The sequence below is a fragment of the Musca autumnalis genome, unplaced genomic scaffold, assembly GCF_047663935.1.
Source record: "Musca autumnalis isolate F117 unplaced genomic scaffold, ASM4766393v1 scaffold_2, whole genome shotgun sequence".
Taxonomy (NCBI): Eukaryota; Metazoa; Arthropoda; class Insecta; order Diptera; family Muscidae; genus Musca; species Musca autumnalis.
In genome coordinates, this window is record NW_027411755.1 from 243,489,346 (window position 1) to 243,511,316 (window position 21,971).

The 21,971-nt window shown below is 26.3% G+C and overlaps 1 protein-coding gene across 1 annotated transcript in view; it reads left to right on the forward strand.

The window, feature by feature from the left end:
• LOC141395412 (ras-related and estrogen-regulated growth inhibitor-like protein) overlaps window positions 1-21,971 on the forward strand; it is a 90,222-nt gene that overhangs the window by 17,924 nt on the left and 50,327 nt on the right. The window contains exon 2 of the mRNA XM_073971227.1: window positions 14,645-14,731. Coding sequence (XP_073827328.1) covers window positions 14,656-14,731 — 76 coding nt within the window. The 5' untranslated portion in view covers window positions 14,645-14,655. The remainder of the gene's footprint in view (window positions 1-14,644; window positions 14,732-21,971) is intronic.

A 21,971-nucleotide genomic window follows, 5' to 3' on the forward strand; every position in this document is an offset into this window, starting at 1 on the left:
AGAACCTACAAATTTTTAATATTTTTTTCGATATCACAAAGGAAAAAAATTGTTAGCGTGTTAAAAATTTGTAGCTTATTACAGGTTCTGGAACATAGCTATTATTGAAGTATTGTTTTTTTGTATTGTTTCTTTTACTAAATAGAAAATATGTGTTCCTTTAATAGTAATAATAAAAAATATTCCAACATTTTCTTTCAACAAGATTGAATAATTGTTCTTATAGTATTAATAATAATTTTTATTATGAAATATTTTGTTTTTTTCTTTCTTTCCAAAAATATGTTTGCCTTTAAAATATAGTAATAATAAAAATTATTTAAAAAAATTCTCTCAAAAATTTACCAACAAAAGACTTATGTACGTGTGTTTCATATCGACAACAATAATTTTTGGTTTGTGTAATTTTGTTCCAATTTCAAAATTAGGAACATCTGCACATTAATTGTTTTTTTGTTTTCTTTTTCATAATGTCCCAACCCCATCCATCCAAGCAACCAAACTATCCAGCCTGGCATCCATTTTTAAAGAGGTCAATGTGTTAAGTGTTGGCCAAAAAACAGCACCAGATCTTGAGTGCCCTGCCTTTTTGTGTGTTTTTCCCACTTGTTGAAAACATGTGAAATGTTTCCTGGTCAGTTTTTGGACAACTGTTCTTTGGTTATTTTTTGCCGTTATTTTTCCTGTTTTTACATATTGGCCAATATAAAATTTCCTTCAACAAAAAACCCGCCCATTTAAAAATGGCATTATTAGGTTGATATGAAAAGTATTGCTGCTGTTTTATTTCATTATGCAATTTTATTTTTGATCGACATAATTGTGTCATATGTAATGAGGAATTTTAAGTAGATGGATAAAATTTATTCAAGGCTGTGTTAAATCAATTGCATGGAAGGGGGTTAAAGTGAATGTGATGTTATGCAGGTTGGGGAAATTCCTTTTTTATTTATTTCATTATTTTAGCAAGTACCCACAATTAGAACAGACATACTCAATATGTTTATAAGAATTCACAATCAGATTGATGGCCCTTAAAGGCAATCCCCAATAAATCTGTACACTTCTGCTCCAACTCCTAGTAGATTCTTGCAGGTTCTGGAACAGAGCAAATATTTTGATTCAAAGAGACACTGTGGGTAATTCTAGGGGGCGTATACATTCTGTCGTTAATCATACGCCCAATTGCATATTTATTATTCATGATGAAATGTGCATTTAAAACAAATTCAGTGAACCCATTTTCCCTAAAAATATGTTTATTGATACACAACCCAATAATAATTAATTTCAATTCTAGGTGGCTTTCTAGAAATTTGGAGAACACAAATGGATGTAAATACCATTCTCGAACTAATTTCAATAGAGTGTAGGTGGGAGGGTATAGGTGTTTTTAAAATTTTAATCTCGAATTAATATCCAAAAATTTCATCAGACTTTTCCATGTTTAGAACCCTGTAGTCTGGTTGTTTTTATTGCCATCTTTCGGCTATGTTCATGAAATTATCAATCTTAGATGGAGTTATAAGAAATAATCCAATCCCAGGCAACTAAGGTAAGAACAAATAACACTTAATTTGAAATAATGATGGCGTTATATGAAAAATATTTTTTTAATTTTCTCTTAAGAATCCATGATCAGATTGATGGTCCTTTAAGTTAATCTCCAGAAAAAAATTATTTGTCTGAAGTAACTTCCAAAGAATTATTAATTTGAGGTACAGATGGAGTTGGATAGTTGTTGTGGAATATAATATCCTAACTATTCTCGGGCGAGCTTCTAGAAATAGCGTAGTTAAATATTTATTACTTATATATATATATATTGCCTAAAAGTATTTTTATCGATATACCTCTCCGAAATAACGAGTTAAACTAAACTATTTTAGACAACTAAGGCAAGAACAAATAACCCTAGATTTGAAATAAAGAGGGCGTTATAACAATTTTTTGAAAAAGAGATTTTTAAATTTTCTACCCTGGTACACCCTTGGGAAAAATCCGCTATCAAATATTTAATCAAAATGAATCACCCAAAATTTCCACAAAATCTTTATTTAAAGAGGGCGTTGAAAAAAATATTTAAAAAAGAGATTTTAAAATTTTCTACAGTGGCAAACCCTTGGGAAAAATCCGCTATCAAATATTTAACCGAAATCACCCAAAATTATTCTCTTAAGAAGGCGTGATCAGATTGATAGTCTTTTAACTTAATTTCCACAAAATCTTTATTAAAAGAGGGCGCTATAAAAATTATTTGAAAACGAGATTTTTAAATTTTCTACCCTGGTATACCCCTGGAAAAAATCCGCTATCAAGTATTTAACCGAAATGAATCACCCAAAATTATTCTCTTAAGAAGCCATGATCAGATTGATAGTTTTTTAAGTTAATTTCCACTATATCTATATTTTTCTCAAGCAACTTCCAAATAATTATTAATTTGAAGTACAGATGGCGTCTAGTTTCTTGTGCAGTATAATATCAAACCCATTTTCGAATGAGCTCCTAAAGCTAGCGTAGTTCGATATTTATTACTAAAATCTTTTGCCTAAAGGTATGTTTACAGATTTATCTCTCTAAGACAACTACTGAATAGTAACCAAAATGAAATATAGGCGGCGTTATATATAAGATTTTTAGAAGTTCCTAAAGCATTTTAAAATGACCAACCTATACGCTGTAGTAAACCGTAGAATAATAAGAGTTTTTTTTTTTGCACTTTTCATACACATATCGAACTAATTTCAATAAACTCCAGCTTATTTGGCATTCTGACACCTAAAATGATTTTCGATTTCTATGCTAAAGCAACATTTTTACATCCTAATGTCCGAGCGAGAATATCTTAATTACACTGTGAACACAAATTTGGGGGCGGAGATAATTCCTTTTGGGGAAGAAAGGCCTTGGTGAGTATATTAAGAACCCCGTTATGGCATGATGAAGATTTTGCTAGAGACCCTGTAAGCCATCAGGAATTAAAGTTATATCTTTGTTCACTGTTGCTTTACCTTATTTTTGAGATGACATGTCTTCAGTCAAATCTAATGAGGATTATTTTCGTAGAGCACTTGGACCTTCTAACTCGTTTCCTTCAATGTCCTTTTCGTCCTTTATTTAAAGAGCCGCTTTAAAATTACCACAACATGACGTTTTTCAGCTTCGAAATGTTCTGCAAAAATGTCGATCAGAAAATTTTAGGTAAGGCTCTCATTGACAACTAATCGATTTAGTGACATCGTGTGTTGTCTTCTTTTCTATAGAACGCAACGTGTGTTGGTTTCTATTCTATAGAAGGCATCGTGTGTTGTCTTCTTTTCTATAGAAGGCAACGTGTGTTGTATTTTATTCTATAGAAGGCAACTTGGGTACTCACCAAGGCCTTTCTTCCCCAAGAGGAATTTTCCATGCCCCATTAAGATTTAGGTATAGGTGGAGTCGTATATTTAACTCAATCAGACAACTGGCCCAACAATTATGTTTAACTAAAGTACAGATGGCGTTAGAAGAAGTACTGCTCAATATATCGGACATTCACACCATTACATCTTTACATATAGATAATTCATAACATACACGAAGATATTTCCATGAAATACAACTTTCTCTGCTCTGCCAAAAACCCAGTAGTCCGGTATTTTAATCTTTTGCCTATAAGTGTGCTTATCAGTTTATCATTATCAGTCAACTCGCCGTAAAATAAACATTTCTATGTATAGGTAGTTATAAGAAATAATTCAATAAGAATTGAAATAAAGATAGTATTATGAGAAATAATAGTGCCAGTCTGGTGCAAGAATTAATTAAGCAGTACTTAGAACATCATGTGCTTTAACATATGAGAAATCTACATCCATTACTTTTATGTGGCATAATTACCTGTATGTATCCTCTTTAGTCATGAAATCCAAACATATTGGTTCAATAAAAAAGAAAACTCATTATTTTTTTATTTAATTGAACTCATTTAATTCTATATAAATGATAATTTTGGTTAAAATAGATAGAATGAGTAATTATAGGTGGTGGCGTATACATACTATCGCTAATCATACGCACAATTGCAAATGTATTATTCATGATTGATTATGCATTTCATTCAATGTACCATTTATACGAATCACGTTGTTTAAATAAAAGAATTACGAATTTGCATTCGTGGGAGATCCGTGATTTCGTTACAACTCATTTCATCTATAAATAATGCAATTTTTCCAATACATACATTTTATCTAATAAATAAATTATGTGTGATAATTTAAAATTGTTATAGGAAAAACAAAAAAAAAAACTATATAAAAAATTTGAGCAAAAAATTTAAATTATATTACCTAATTTGTTAAATGATAAACAATCCTAGGAAATTATTTAATATTTTTTGGTTAACAGGAGATAGGGGGCGAATACATACCATCACTAATCATACGCCTCATTGCACATTCATTATGCATGATGCGTTTTGCATTTTAACCAATTCAATGGACCATGAAAGCGATTCATTTTCTGTAAATAGAGACATTTCAAATTTTACTGAACAGGGAAAGATGGGATCGTGTACATAACATATATTATCTATATCTTAAGAGCTATCCTATCCACATATTTTCCGAGCAAAATACAATAATTATATTACGGCTAATAACATCCAAAGATTTACTATATACATTTTATTTGTTTTAAGAGATAGGGTGAATAATTTTAGGTGACGTATACATGTTATCACCAATTATACGCCCCATTACAAATTCATTATTCATGCTCTGATGTGCATATTAAAAATTATTGCTATACATTTGCTGTAAATAGAAGAATTTAAAAATACAAATACATGGAAATATTCATATTATTTCGAAAAAGCATTTTCTACTAATTCTCTTAACCACTCACAACGGATTTCTATATAACTTGAATTTTATTTAAAAGAGGTAGGGTGAATAATTCTAGATGGCGTATACATGTCATCACTAATCATACGCCCCACTGGAAATTTATTGTTAATGTGTTTAGCTGCATTTTGTGATATTTCAATAAACTGGGAATACGATTCACTGTTTCTTTAAATAGAAGGATTTCACATTTTTCTGCAGCTCATCTTATCTATAAATAATTTATTTAAATATAAATTTAAATGAATGTGTTAAGTAGCTCACTTTCTTTAAATAAATATTATGTCTTGTATTCTTTATGGGCTAAAGAAATATCAAGTCTATAAATTATTCTCAATAAAGTAAGGTAATTTAAGATGTTGATAGTATTAGGAGAGAATTTTTATTTACTCATCTTAACGTATACGTGTTGACATCAATTATACGACCCAAAGCTAAATGTGTAATTAATTATTACTTTATTAATTTAAAATAGGTATTACTTTTCTTTAGAATACCAGTAGGCCTATTATGTAAATTTGCAACAACTATCGATACTGTTAAAATTGCTTTTATTATTTTTACAACAAATGAAATTTTTGGAAAACAATAATGAAAGTTTTTAAAATATTACTGTAATAATTTAAAATTTTAATAAGCAATTTAAAAAGATTTCAAAATCAACCTTTCTTCTTGACTTTTTGACACACATAGACAAAGGTAGAAATATTTTTCATTCGATTAGTCATCTTATCGTATACATGCTGACATCAATCATACGTTCCTTATCCAAAAATAAATTATTCATGCAGTTATTTTCAAACAAAATACTTTAATGACCCACACGACCAAACGGCATCTTCTTCCCCATCTTTTTTAAACTCAAAAGAGGTTTTTTGATTTTCTGTTGATTAACGAAACGTGATCTTATGAAAAAAAAACAAACAAAAATTATGGAACAAAAAAAAGACAACAACAGCAATTCCATAGTCATGAAAATGTTGCTTTGCAACGACAAAAACAATTTTTATACATTTTTAATTTTTTTCTTATACAAACAAAAAATATTTTATCATATGTATATAAGAAAAAATAGGCTATCGTATCGGTAAATATTGCTGTATAAATCACAATGAGAAAACATGAACAACATTTTAAACTAAAAGGCAAGTAAATGATGTTAAAAGGCCAACTCTATGCAATAGTTGTTTTCTTTTCTTTTTTTGTTGTTGTCCATAGATTTTATGTTTTGTTTCTGTTTTAATTTTGCAATGTTGGCATGTTTTGTTGTTTGTTATGTTTTGCCCAATATCCATCCATTTAAGGTTAATGCTACCATTAGCTATCAAATTAAACAGACATATGGTATTGGTCGTATTGAAATGTAATTGCTTCTAAATAAATTTCGATTACACACAAATTAATGAAATTTAAAATTAAAAAAATATATGAACCAATTTTATTGAACATAAATTGGGCCTACGGGGAGATAGATAATGATTTTTCTTTATAAGGATAAAAATAATAATAAAAGAACGCATAGCCGAAGGACCAATTATGATTTTTTGATATTACAAATTAAATAAACAATTAACATAAATTAGTTCTAAAAGAAGATAAAGATTTTTCTTTATAAAAAATATGAAAATAATAGGAAAAGGCATAGTCGGAGGACCAAAAATGATCCACGATTAATAAAAACTATTTTTTCTAAATTTACGATTTATAAATTTTTTTTAGAAATGTACGATTTATAAAAAAAATATTTTTATTCAAAATGTACGATTTATTAAAAATATTTTTTAAAAAATGTATGACTTATAAAAAATAGTTTTTTTAAAAATCTACAATTTATTTTTTTAATCTACGATTGATAAAAATATTTTTTTAAATGCACGATATATAAAAAATACTTTTTTAAATCCACGATATATAAAAAATATGTTTTTTCTAAAATCAAAAAATTATAAAAAATATTTAAAATCCTCGATTTATAAATAATTTTTTTTTAACTACGATTTATAAAAAATATTCTTTTAACATCTATGATACATAAAAATAAATAAATAAAATAAAATTTATAATTTTATAAATAAATTTATAAATAATATTTTTTTAATCTACGATTTATAAAAATATTTTGAACATCTATGATATATCAAAATAAAATATTATTTTTTTTAAATCCACGATTTTTTTAAAAACTATTTTTTTTTTAAATCGAAATAAAAAAATATTTTTTGTAAAAATCCACGATTTATAAAAAATATTTTTTGGAAATCCACGATTTATAATCTATAATTTTCTAAAATCCACGACTTATAAAAAAATATTTTTTTAAAAATCCACGGTATTTTAAAAATTATTTTTTTTAAAAATCCACGATTTATAAAAAAATATTTTTTTAAAAATCCACGATTTATAAAAAATAATTTTTAAAAATCCACAATTTATACAAAATATTTTTAAAAAACCACAATTTATAAGCAATATTTTTAAAAAATCCACGATTTATAAAACAATATTTTTTAAAAAAAAAACCAAGGTTTATAAAAAAAATATTTTTTTAAAAAATCCACATATAAAAAATAATTTTTAAAAATCCACGATTTATAAAAAATAATTTTTAAAAATCCACGATTTATAAAAAATAATTTTTAAAAATCCACGATTTATAAAAAATAATTTTTAAAAATCCACGATTTATAAAAAATAATTTTTAAAAATCCACGATTTATAAAAAATAATTTTTAAAAATCCACGATTTATAAAAAATAATTTTTAAAAAATCCACGATTTATAAAAAATAATTTTTAGAAAATCCACTATTTATAAAAAATAATTTTTAAAAATCCACGATTTATAACAAATAATTTTTAAAAAATTCACGATTTATAACAAATAATTTTTAAAAAATCCACGATTTATAAAAAATAATTTTTAAAAAATCCACGATTTATAAAAAATAATTTTTAAATATCCACGATTTATAAAAAAAATAATTTTTAAAAATCCACGATTTATATAAAAAATACTTTCAAAAATCCACGATTTATATAAAAAAATACTTTCAAAAATCCACTATTTATAAAAAATAATTTTTAAAAATCCACGATTTATAAAAAATAATTATTAAAAATCCACGATTTATAAAAAATAATTTTTAAAAATCCACGATTTATAAAAAATAATTATTAAAAATCCACGATTTATAAAAAATAATTTTTAAAAATTTACGATTTATAAAAAATAATTTTTAAAAATCCACGATTTATAAAAAATAATTTTTAAAAATCCACGATTTATAAAAATAATTTTTAAAAATCCATGATTTATAAAAAATAATTTTTAAAAAATCCACGATTTATAAAAAATAATTTTTAAAAATCCACGACTTATAAAAAATAATTTTTAAAAATCCACGATTTTTAAAAAATAATTTTTAAAAACCCACGATTTATAAAAAATAATTTAAAAAATAAAAAACGATTTATAAAAAATAATTTTTAAAAAATTCACGATTTATTAAAAATAATTTTTACAAATCCACGATTTGGAAAAAATTATTTTTGAAAAATGCACCATTTATAAAAAATAATTTTAAAAAATTTCACGATCTATAAAAAAAATTTGTACAAAATCCGCGATTTACAAAAAACATTACAACCCAGCAAAAATCCTCGTTACAAACCTCCTTTTCCACCCATTATTTTAACAAGGGCATGTCGCGCGAAATATCTGGTTATTTTGTAACCACTGAAATAAGTAGTTAGAATCTACTCAGTATCTACTTATTTCAGTGGTTACCATCTACCTATTTCAGTGGTTACAAAATAACCAGATATTTCGCGCGACATGCCCTTGTTAAAATAATGGGTGGGAAAGGAGGTTTTTAATGAGGATTTTTGCTGGGAAAGACCACAATTTTAAAAATAGGTAACGATTTTTCTTTATAAGTAAAAAGTAACATTAGAAAAAGCATAACCGAATGACCAATTATGATTTTTATAAATATTAGTAATATTATATCAATATTATATTAAATAAAAAGTGAGGCAATTTTATTGAACTTAAATTAGGGCTTCTTTATAAAAAATTATGAAAATAATAACAAAATGCATGGTCTGAGGAACAAAAAATTGAAAATATTAATATAATTAATTGGGCAAAGTGTTTTTTTTTTTCCTAAAGTTGTCAATAAGTTTCTTTTCCTTCTGCCCACTGTAATCTTATTTAATACATAATATGAAAATATACAGCAACAAAAAAAGAGTTCATCTAAACACCATCACACATAATATCCAGCTATCAGAATAAATTCTATCTGTCAGCCAATGTGGTGAGTGATTTTTATTTTTTTATCAAGTTTATCTTGATTTTTGAATGATAAGAGGAGTCCCACCACAGTAAGTCAGCATTTTGTAAAACAACATACATACATATATATTTCAAAATGTTTTCGTTCTTCATTCACTCTGCCTTTATTAGGGGACATTTGTATTTATACGGAATTTACGTATTGTTTGTTGTTGTTGTTCTTGTTGTTGCTGTGCTGTGGAATGTGTATTTAGAGATTTATTTTTGAAGAAGTTATTTCTTTTTTTCTCGAACAAGACAATTTTCTTTCTTTGTCAACTTGACATTTACTGTTGCTCTGTTTATAGGCATGAACAGAACGCAAAAAAAAAAATAACAGAAAGACAGACAATAAAAAACGAATATAATACTAAAAAAAATGATTCCATTGGAATGTTTGGAATTTTTTATGCAAATATTTACATTTTTATTTCTTTCAAAAAGAAAGGGGGAATTATTTTTTCTAGTGTCAATGCAAAAACCTTATAGAAAAAAGATAGTCACAGAGTTAAGTATTTTGTTAGGTGTGAAATGAAAGAAAATAATTTTCTCTTTTTTTATTAATTTTATCATTAAAACAAATATTAAAGGAATTTTAATAAAAAACACATGTTTTATTTATTATATTGTATTTTAACTTGGCCAACACAGTGTTTGCTTAATTAGTCAACTTCAGCTTCTAGTCTCTTGTTACCAAAAGGCAAAGTTTAATTTAAAATATTGACGTTATTTGTAAAGAATTTTAATATTCATGGCTTGTGTTTGCCATGGTGTCAAGCAATAGACGAGAGAGTATTTCTCTACTGCAATGAGAAAAAAGTTGACACGTGCTAAGCTTCAACACACATTAAGCGTGTGCAGAAAGCAAAATCAAATGATGCCAGTAACCGAATATATTGAGACACTGCTGTTAATTTTCAAAAATAAATTATTTTATCTTTTGTTTATTTAATTTTGTGCCATAAAATCACGTTCTTGCTGTGATAAGGAAAATCAAAAATTATTTGAAACAATATGAATCATCAGAAATTGTATTCGTTTAAGGGTCATTAAGGCATTTAAATTCAAAATTGAGCGTTCTTAATGGGTATGGCTTAGGAGCGTATGATGCACGTGGGCATGTATACGCAGGGTATTTTTAAACTTTCTGAATGACAAACTATTCCAAATGTTTCTAATGAAAAATATACACGATTTATAAAAAATATTTTTTTGTAAATTTACGATTTATAAACAATATTTTTTGTAAATCCATCATCTATAAAAAAATATATTTTTTACAATCTACGATTTATACAAAATATCTTTATTTAAATTCACGATCTATAAAAAATATATTTTTTTACAATCCAAGATTCATAAAAAATATTTTTTTTTTCTTAAATCCACGAGTTATAAAAATTATCTTTTTAATTGCACGATTTTTATAAACTATTTTTTTAAATCCAAGATTTATGTAAAATATTCTCTTTTTAATTTAAGATTAAACATTAAATATTTTTTTTTAAACCACGATTTACAAAAATATTTTTAACTCCACTATTTATAAAAAATATTTTTTTAAATCCAAGATTTATAAAAAATATATTATTTTTAAAAAATCACGATTTATAAAAATATTTTTTATCTTCACTATTTATAAAAAAAATGTTTGTTTAACTCTACGAATTATAAGAAATATTTTTTTCTATTTCCACGTTTTACAAAACTGTAAAACTTTCTTATAAAAATCCACGATTTATAAAAAATATTAACGATTAAAAAATTGTATCAATTAATATTTTTTTTAAATCCAATATATAACTTTTTTTAAAAAATTCACAATTTATAAAAAATATTTTTAAAAATCCGCGATTTATAGACAATAATTTTTTAAAAATTATTATTAATAAAAACAATTTTTAAATATCTACGAAATAATTTGAAAAAGAACTATTAAAAATTATTTTAAAAAATTCGACATAATAAAAATAAAAACTTTAAAATATTTACGTTTTAAAAAAAATTGTTAAAAGTCCACGACAAATCAAAAATAACTTTTACAAATATTCGATTATAAAAAATATTTTTAAAAATTACAAGTTTTAAAAAAATAATACCCTTATTATTCGGGTATTATTTTTTAAAACTTGTAATTTTTAAATATTTTCAATTAATAAATAATTTAAAAAACATTTTTCAAAATCCAAGATTAATAAAAATAATCCGCGATTAATATAAAATAATTTTCAAAAATCCTAGATTAATAAAAATTAATACAGGGTTAAATATTCACGATTAATAAAAAAACAATATATAAAAATCTACGATTAATTTTTTTAAACAAATGTAAATAAAACATAGTCTACGACCAATTAAAATGTATACGAATAATAAAAATGATTTTTTAAAAATCCGCGATTAATATTTTTTTAAGTCAGCGATTAATCAAAAAACTTTTAAAAATCTGCGATTAATAAAAAACAATCTCTAAAAATCTGCGATTTTTTATTGAAAATTTTCAAAAATGACCTTTTTAGCCGTAGATTTTCCAAATTTTGTTAAATTCGGATTTTTATTTTTTTTTTTACGAGCAAATTTTTATTTTTTTAATATTAATATTATTTTATAATCAAAAATTGTTTTTTTAATTTTTGTTTTTCAAAAAATTATTTAATTCGGATTTTTAAAAATAATTTTTTACGACTGAATTTATATTTTTTTAATATGAGATTTTAAAAATTATTTTAGTTTTTAAAACCCGTGATTATAAAATAATTTTTAAAATCTCATATTAAAAAAATAAAAATTCACTCGTAAAAAATAATTTTTAAAAATTCGAATTAAACCATTTTTTGAAAAAAAAACCGAAAAAAAATAATTTTGGATAATCAATAAAATATTTTTTGAAAATTTTCTATTAAAATAATATTTTTAAATCCACGATTAATGGTTTTTAAAATATAAAATAAAAAAAAATATATTTTCAAATCCACGATTAATGGTTTTTAAAAATATAAAAAATATTTATATTTTTAAAAACCATTAATCGTGGATTTGAAAATATTTTTTTAATAGTAAATTTTCAAAAAAAAATTTAAAAAAATTTTCAAAAATTACCTTTTTAGTCGTAGATTCTCCAAAATAATTTTTTTTCTGTTTTTTTTTTTTCAAAAAATTGTTTAATTCGGATTTTTAAAAATGATTTTTTACGACTGCATTTATATTTTTTTAATATGAGATTTTAAAAATTATTTTAGTTTTAAAAACCCGTGATTATAAAATAATTTTTAAAATCTGATATTAAAAAATTAAAAATTCACTCGTAAAAAATAATTTTTAAAAATCCGAATTAAACAATTTTTTGCAAAAAAAAAAAAACAGAAAAAAAATAATTTTGGAGAATCAATAAAATATTTTTTGAACATTTTCTATTAAAAAAATATTTTCAAATCCACGATTAATGGTTTTCAAAAATATAAAATAAAAAAAAATATTTTCAAATCCACGATTAATGGTTTTTAAAAATATAAAATAAAAAAAAATATTTTAAAATCCACGATTAATTCTTTTTAAAAATAAAAAAAATATTTATATTTTTAAAAACCATTAATCGTGGATTTGAGAATATTTTTTTAATAGTAAATTTTCAAAAAAATTTTTTTTCAAAAATTACCTTTTTAGCCGTAGATTTTCCAAATTTTGTTAAATTCGGATTTAACAAATTTTTTTTACGAGTGAATTTTTATTTTTTTAATATGAGATTTTAAAAATTATTTTATAATCACGGGTTTTTTAAACTAAAATAATTTTTAAAATCTCATATTAAACAGAATATAAATTTAGTCGTAAAAAATTATTTTTAAAAATCCGAATTAAAAAATTTTTAGAAAATATTTAAAAATTACGCTGGAGAAATATTTAGAAAATAGAAAAAATAGATTAAAAAAATTTACAATGATGGCCTTGGAATAATAGTTTAAAAAATTTACAATTATGGCCTTGGAAAAATCGTTTAAAAAATCCACGATTATTGCCTCAGAAAAATATTTTAAAAATCCACGATTATTGCCTTAGAAAATAGTTTAAAAAATCCACGAGTATTGCCTTCAAAATAAATTCAATTAAATATCGACTATTATTGCCTTGAAAATATCTTTAAAAATGCACGATTATTGGCTTAAAAATATGTTAAAAATCCAATTAATTAATTATTAATCATTATTGGCTTATTAATATTTAGAAAATCCCCCACTATTGTTTTGGATAGAAATCCAAGATTATTGGTTTAAAAAAATTAATAAAAAATCCACGAGTATGGGCTTGTCTTAGATATTAAAAAACCACGATTATTGGAAAAATATGTAAAAAAAATTCACAATTATTGATATGGAAACAATGCCCTTTGAAGGTTTAAAAAAATTCAGGATGATTATTGGCTTAGAGAAATATCTTAAAAAATACACGAATATTGGCTTCAAAATATTTTAAAAAGTCAATGTTTATTGGTTCTAAATCTACTATTGTTGGATTAAAATGTATTTTAAAAAAATCCACAAGTACTTGTTAACATATTTTGAAAATATGAAAAATTATTATTAAAAGCCACGATAACTGCCCACTAGGGTTATGACTGTTTTTATGAACTCGTATTCCTGTATCATATTTTGATGAGTTTTTCACAAAGATTAGATAAAATCTTAATTACAAGGTGATTTGATAAATAAAGCTCACTCACAAAGTCATTGGAAAATGTTTCTATATGAGATAGTAAACATTTATTTAAATCGCATCTAAATTCATGAACAATAAAGTTTCTGTGGAGCGTATGGTCAATATCAGAATGCATACACCTTGTCTTCTTCTTTCCAAACTACTCTATGTATATTTTCTTTCGATCTCATATTTTTCTTTCGATTTCACTCTCGTTCTCTCTTTGTAATATATGTCTTGGGTGATTTTGATAAATGTTTTCCCCTAGCCTTTACATCACAAACTCATGACATTTTATAATCATATTTCATAATTTTTTATAAAACAGACATCATAAATTTTTAGAGATATTTGCAACACAAATCCCTGATGTATTGTATGCAGTTAAAATTATGACATATGATTTGATCTTTATGGCCCAGACGATCATTTGTTAGATATATTATTTCTCATAATATTTTTAAATACATTTATTTCTTAAGAAATATACATAAATCATTTTATTCAAAATGCCTTCTTTCATAAGGGGAAAAATATAATAAGTTCTTTAAAATTATTTAAAATGAACTGAAAAAATAAAGTTATAATTTATCCTTAACAACAAAATAAATCCTTACGAAAAAAATCCCTGCAACATATTGTATTCCCCATAAGATGCATTCATAATAACGTCTGGTCTTGTCTTTAATGACATGTTGTTTTTTTTTTTCTTTCTTCTTTTCTTCCAGTTAACATCAAAATGAAGGCTGAAGACAAAACTGCCATACCCAGAGTACGCATTGCGGTTATTGGCCATGCTGATGTTGGTAAATCAGGTAAGTTGTATTGATTTTTTTCATCTTCTTGTTATAATACCCATGGTTTATGTGCGTGTGCGTGGGTTTTATTGCGAAAAACTGTTATTGATTGACAGCTTTTCTTGCTCATATTGTTTATAACATATCATTTTGTCGAAGAAGAAAAGAACACACATATAAGAATTTACTACTGCTGCTGTTATATCAATTGAGGTAATATATATTACATGGAATTGCATCATGTTGTTTTCAAAGCCACAAAGGAGCAAGAAGACGATGATGAAATAAAGAAAGTTATAAATGAAAGTGGGTAGTAAGTGTTAGGGTTGGTAATGTTGAGCTTGGCATTGATTTAGTGCATAACCATGTTGTATGTAGGGGCCTAATGTGCCCATTTTAAAAAAGAAAACAAAGTGCTAGAGCATAATAAGAGTTTTTATTTATAGAAAGTTGTGGGCGAGGATGCTGTTGTCCAAGAATAAAACCCATTATTTAAAAATATACATAAATTATTGCATAAAAGCATCTTAGAATGATGATGATCATATGACCATGATGACCATTCAAAATTAGCATTTAAGAAAATTTGATGAGTATATTTTTAGGTGCAATGGATGAATCTTGAAATTTAAATCAGTGTTACTGTTGTTCGGAACATTTGTGTTCGGAAATAATTTTTAGATAAATAAAAATGTCCCTAATATTGTACTGGATCATACATCACCATCTATATTTAAATTTCAACATTGTTGTTGGACAATTTGTCCAAAGAGAAAAATTTTTGGGTATATTTTTAGGCGCAATATGGTACCCAATATTTCACAAAACATTAAATTGAAATATGTCCCTAATGGATTGTTTCAATTTGATTCAATTCTATATGAAATTACATAATAGAATTTCACGCTGGTCATTCTAACAACAAATTATAAATAGCATAAATCTCTATAAAATTAATTATAATAATTTTTTACCAATTCCAAATAGAAAAGCAACTAAATAACCCATCATTTAATAAATAATGTTTGTGAAAGATTTTCATTTTCCACACCACAACCGCATAGTCATTATTTATGCCATTCACATTAGTATGAAAAAACTAATAATATTGAATGCCACAGATTAGTATGGAAAGCAATAAATTAATTTTAAATTTCTTTAAAAAAAGAGTATTCTCAACACACACTCAAACAAAAAGAGAGATATCAAATAAAATGATTTAAGCTTTGACCTGAATAGCATTTATTTAGAAAAGAGAGAAAAAAAATCAATTTGAAAATAATCTCACAAAAATTTTTAAAATACCCCGAAAAATTACAACTGCACATTTTCTACAACGACCCACTTAAAAAAAAGTCTGATGTTTGTACATTTCCACGCTAAGGTGTTTATGGCATTTTCGGTTTTTGTTGAGCTGCATATTTTGCCTCATTTTTTTGTTTGCACTCTCAATGATATTCAATTTATAAGGGGGAGAGAGAAGAGAAGCAGATAAATATGTAAACACCATACTTTAAGTGTTTCTTTTTGGCAAAATACAAAAACATTTAATTTTTTAAATTTGTTTGGCCTGCCTCAAGATTTTCCCTGATCACCTTTATGGTATTACCTACCACAAAAGTCATTGAGGTGGGGTACTTCAAGGCATTCTTAAGGCATTAATTACTTGTTTGCTACTTTGGACACCTGCTGTTTTCATTTATTTGTCTTAAAGTATAGAATGTTGGCCATGTAATGAAGATTTAGATGCGCCAAGCGAAGGCATCACAAAACAAAAAATGTTGCAATAGGGAATTTTTTCTAAGAATTTTAGCCACTTGTTTTTGTTGTTGTTTTAGCTGGCGTTAATGTTTGTTTTGATGGTGTAGTTTTTAATTTTTTATTTTTTTTTTCTTCTTCGCTGATCTTTTGAATATTCTTTATAGTTTGTTTATTTACATGAACGACGTAGTATTTTGTTAATTTTTTTTTTCATGTTGTTGTTCCTTTCAAATGTCTCACATCACCACCTTTTCATCTTCAACACCTAGCACCTACCTACCACCCACCATTCCATATGCAGTTTCTTTTTTTTTGCACTGTAAATGGCTTTTGTTTTCAGCCTCTTGTTGATTTTTATTGTCAATAAACATTAATCGAGAAGAATAAAGAAAAGAGAAAAAAACAACAAAATAAGCAAAATGTAAAGAAATTCGAAAATTTATTACATCGAGGTGTAAAATGATGATTGCAAAGCAGCTACTCGTTCACCTTTTCGTTCGTTGAATCTGTAAAGACCTTGTTAAGGTACAATTCATTGTGAACTTTTTTTCTGGGGATTTCAAAAAGAGGAAAATTAACAAAATCGGTTTGATGGCACTGTGAATATTCGCACACAATTGTGAATTGCTATAAAAAAGCAATTTGGAAAAAAGAAAATTAACAGAAAATGAAATTTTTCAAAACCTCAAAAGGAATAAAAATGCACATTTCACAGTTTTAATGTTCTTCTATTTTTTCTTAGGCCCCGTATTGAGATATTTATTTCTATTTAAATATTTCACCTAAAAGTAGACTCTTTATTTTATCTTTATCCGATAACTCAATAAGTAGTTATTTTCGAAAATTCAAGTGTAGATGGCGTTATGAAAATATCAAAGATATTTTAGCCGATTTCGCAACCTAGTAGGGTGAAAAATTCGCTTGATATGTTAAACCAGAAATCTAGGAGGGATAGTAACTAGGCGTTTACACACAGACAGTATTGGCAAGACAATAGCAAAGTTACAAACCATTTTCACCAATACATTCACACTTTTCTCTATAAATATTTAAAAATTTATAAATGTATTTGTGAAAAAGGTTTGCATTTTTGCTATTGTCTTGCCAAAACTGGCATTTGTAAACGTGTGGTAAAATATATTTCAATTTGAAGATTTTTTGAATTTTCTAAAATCTAGCTTTAGCCGTTTAGCTTGGGCTTAATAAATACCGAGCTTTTGTATATGCATATAAAAATCAATAGGTATAGACCAGCTGGACAGATCAAATTTGATAAACCCTTAACCCCCATATATATGTTTAATTCGTTAATGTTTTATCCATATTTAGGATATAAACCCTAGCTTCTGTTTTTTTTTTGCCCAAAATTATGCTCATCATCTCTCGCATATTACTCGCCCAATAGTGCTATAATTGAAGTGTAGATGGCGTTAGTAAATACCAATAATATTTTAGCAGATTCCGCAACCTTGTGAGGTGAAAAATTCGCTCAACATGCTAATATTGAAATCTAGGTGGGTTTGTAAAATATAATTTTATTTAAGGATTTTTAGAACTTATTCTTACCTTTCGTAGATACATTTTATTGTATTGAGCTCTCTTCCAAAAGTTACCGTTTTGCCAAATTTCTAAAATCTATCTTCAGCCATTTAGCCTGGACTTAATAAGCAACTAATATCTGTTTATGTCTATAAAGATGATTAACTATAGACCAGCAGGACAGATCCAATTCGCTAGTCCTCGAACTCCAATATATTTTTAATTCATTACTTTGTTATCCACATTTTTCATCTCTTTATAGCCTTAACTCTAGCATCAAATTAATGAACATAATTTTGGGCAAATAAAAAATATTTGCTGGTGATCAGTCATGAAGTCCTCAATCACCTTTAACTTTTTTATATCAAATGTAGATGGTGTTTCAAAATAACAAAAATATGTTAGCAGATGTCGCAACCGAAAATGGCGTGTAATTTCACGTTTTTCACCACGGATCATTCAAATTTTCAGCAGTTTGACCGATGTTTTAAGGATAATTTTGCAATATTCTTGTTCGAATAGATTATACCTATGTGGAATATAGTTGGAAAATCTAGTTCCCGGAGCGGATCGATTTTTCTAGTTCCTTTTTCCAAAAGGAACTAGTTTCTTAATATAGTTCCATAGTTCCAAATAGTTCCGAGACCGATATAGTTCAATGAATCTTTCTCTTTCATCGTTCCATTCACTCCAAATAGTTGCGAGACCGAAATGGTTCAACGAATTTTTCTTTTTCATCTTTCTTTTAGTTCCCAATAGTTCCGAGACCGAAATAGTTCAGCGAATCTTTCTCTTTCGTCGCTCTTTTTGTTTCCTTCGTTCCAAATAGTTCCGAGACCGAAATGTTTTCCAGGTTTGGTGGATGAATTGACATTAAAATAAATACAAATTGCAGCGAACAAACAGCAAAAACGTAAAGGCCAGAACTGAATCAATCGTCGCTTGCTTTGCTTGCTTCCCAAATGTCAAACTATAAAGGAAAGCCAGAGCCTCCTAAAAGGGGAACGCAAGCGGATTTGCAAAGAGGCTCTGGCATTCCTTTATAATTTGACATTTGAGCAAGCAAAGGAAGCGACGATTGATCTGTTCTGGCCTTAAGATCGACGTAGGCGTTAAGTTGAAGGAACCAGAAAAACGAAAGGAACTATATGAACTAAAGGAACTATATAAACGCAAGAGCTGGATATAGTTCCAATAGTTTTTTTGTCCGGAATAGTTCCATGGAAGTAGTTCGTTCCGGAACTACACAACTCTAATGTGGAACAACTATATTATTGAGATGTAGATGACGTTATAAAATATCAAGAATATTTAGCTGATTTCACCATTGCACCACGGTGGCAACTGATCACGTTAGATACTAAAGCGAAAATCCAAAGTTACCCTACCCTCTCCGCATAAATAATGATCATGAATGAATCCGTTTTAGATGGGCGTTAATTTTTTTAAGCCAGATTTTAGTATCAATCTACGCGAATTGGTTGCTATTTTGGGATTTTAGTATGTAAATAATTTCAAGAATTTTGAACAATATTTTATTTCACTGCTCTTTCTTCACTGGTGATTTAACTTCCCCAAAAATAGTAAATTACGTTAGTATTGAGATGTAGATGGCGTTATACAGTATCAATAATATTTAGCTGATGATGATTACGTTAATTTTAAGCCAGTTTTTTGTATCAATCTACTCGAATTGGTTGTAATTTTGGGATTTTAGTATGTAAATAATTTCAAGAATTTTTAACAATATTTTATTTCAATGCTTCGAAAGTTTTAGCCGTGATGTAACTTTCCCAAAAAATAGTAAATAACTTTAGTATTGAGATGTAGATGGCGTTATACAATATCAATAATATTTAGCTGATTTCACAACCGTCCCTAGGCAAAACCCACGGTATGTTGTCCAAATTCGCATCAATAGTGAAATCTTTTTCAATAATTAGACAAATGAGGTTAATAGTGAAGTGTAGATGGTGTTCTAAAATATCAGAAATATTTTAGCAGGTATCACAACCCAGTCCCCAGCAAAAGTGGGCATCATTTCAAATTTCCACCGTTTTGCCTGGACATTAATGATCTGTCCTATGTTCTTCCTACTAGTTGGCTATAATTTGACACTTTATGAAAAATGAAAGGATTCAATATTTTTCTGAATTTTGTCATTGTAAGTTATTCTATTATTTTTAAATCTTTAAAATTGATTGTGGAAAAATATAATAATAAAGCGCGGCCTAAACAATAGGGACCTGTTTATGTATGTCGATAAGAAAATGAATGCGTTAGAAAAACTACCAAATTTGAGTGTGTTTTTCAAATTTGTTTTTTGTTTTGAAGCAAAAGCAAAGGAAATAATATTTCCAAAACTAAATTTTGGGTATGTTTCATGAATTTAATGTTTGGAAGCTACAAAGAGGTTGTAGGTGACACATTTCACTTGTTGTAATTTTGATAATTTTTTACCCTTATAAATTTGTCAAGAAACAAATGAAACATAGTAGGTTCTTGCAGGTTCTGGAAAAGATCTCATGGTTTCCAGTTTGTACATTTTTCATAATAACTTCTTAAAGTCTAAAGATTCCCCATAATGATATTTTTCCCGAAAAAGAAGTGCACATTTTTCCCTTTCAAAAAAATAAACGAAAGGATAAATCATTATTATTCTATATTCACTTATTTTTCTTTAAATTTCTTTTTCCCCCTTAAATACTTCAAAACTGCTTGTTATAAACCTCATTGTCCTTCACGAGAAATTCAATACGAAATACCGAACTAACTTTCCACATGTTATACATTTCAGCAAAACATTTTTCAAGTTAAAAAACAAGTTAAAAAAAAAACAACAGCTTATGTATTGCATAAAATGTATGCCGGCATTCGAATGCATTCAGAACTAGAAAAAAAATAAATAACTACACATCTTTTATAAGATGTCTAACAAGTAGTCGATAAAGAAGAAGAAAAACCAGAAAGACATAACATGAACTTCTACAATAAGAACACAAATGTAAAACGAAATATATTAGATCACACATGCAAGGTTGGACAGGGAATGTTATAGCAGCATAGAGAACATGTTATGCATTTCTATGATGAGGGTCCAAGAGTTACATATTTGTTATTTGCCATATTGTTTTTGCTTTTTAAAACGTTGCCCTCCCTCTTTTTTTGAGTGTTATTTTTCTAAGAAAACGATATACCACTCATATGTTCAAAATGCTTCATTCCTTGTTAGATTACAAGGTCATCATTAATTTAAGAGGAAGGATAGTCGTTTGTTTCCTTCGAAATTTATTAAAGTTAAATGCATTTAAACTCCGACAAAAAATAACTTAAGATGTAGCTTTTTAATCATGCTAGAAACAGCAACTTCAAATATGCCCCCTCTATACGTCAAGTCCTGTACCAAGGTCTCTTGAAATGATAGTTGAAAATTGCAAGATGTAGAAAGAATAAAATAATTTGAATAATAGATGGTGCACTTTTACTTGTTTTTATTTTATAACCAAAAATAATGATAAGTTGAAGTGCCAATGTCATTATTTATTTAATAGATGGTAAGATTTATATAAATTAAATCAAAAAATCCAAATTAATACTGGCAAAATATTTATCTTGTTAGAAACCAAAGCAACTTAAAATTTGACCCCTCTACATGTCAAGTTTTGTATCAAGGTCTCCTGCCATGGTAATAACAAATTTCAAGATGTAATATAATATAAGTTGACTAATAGATGGTGGCCTGTAATTGCCTGCAAGTTTTGTATCAAGGTCTCTTGCCATGGTAATAACAAATTTCAAGATGTAATATAATATAAATTGACTAATATATGATGCCCTGCAAATGCCTGCAAACTTATGACAAATTCCCAAAAAAACACACAAAAGTAACATTTCTTTTGTTAAAATTCCCCATGAAAAGACACTACAAATAAAATTAACTTCATTAAAATACAGCTTC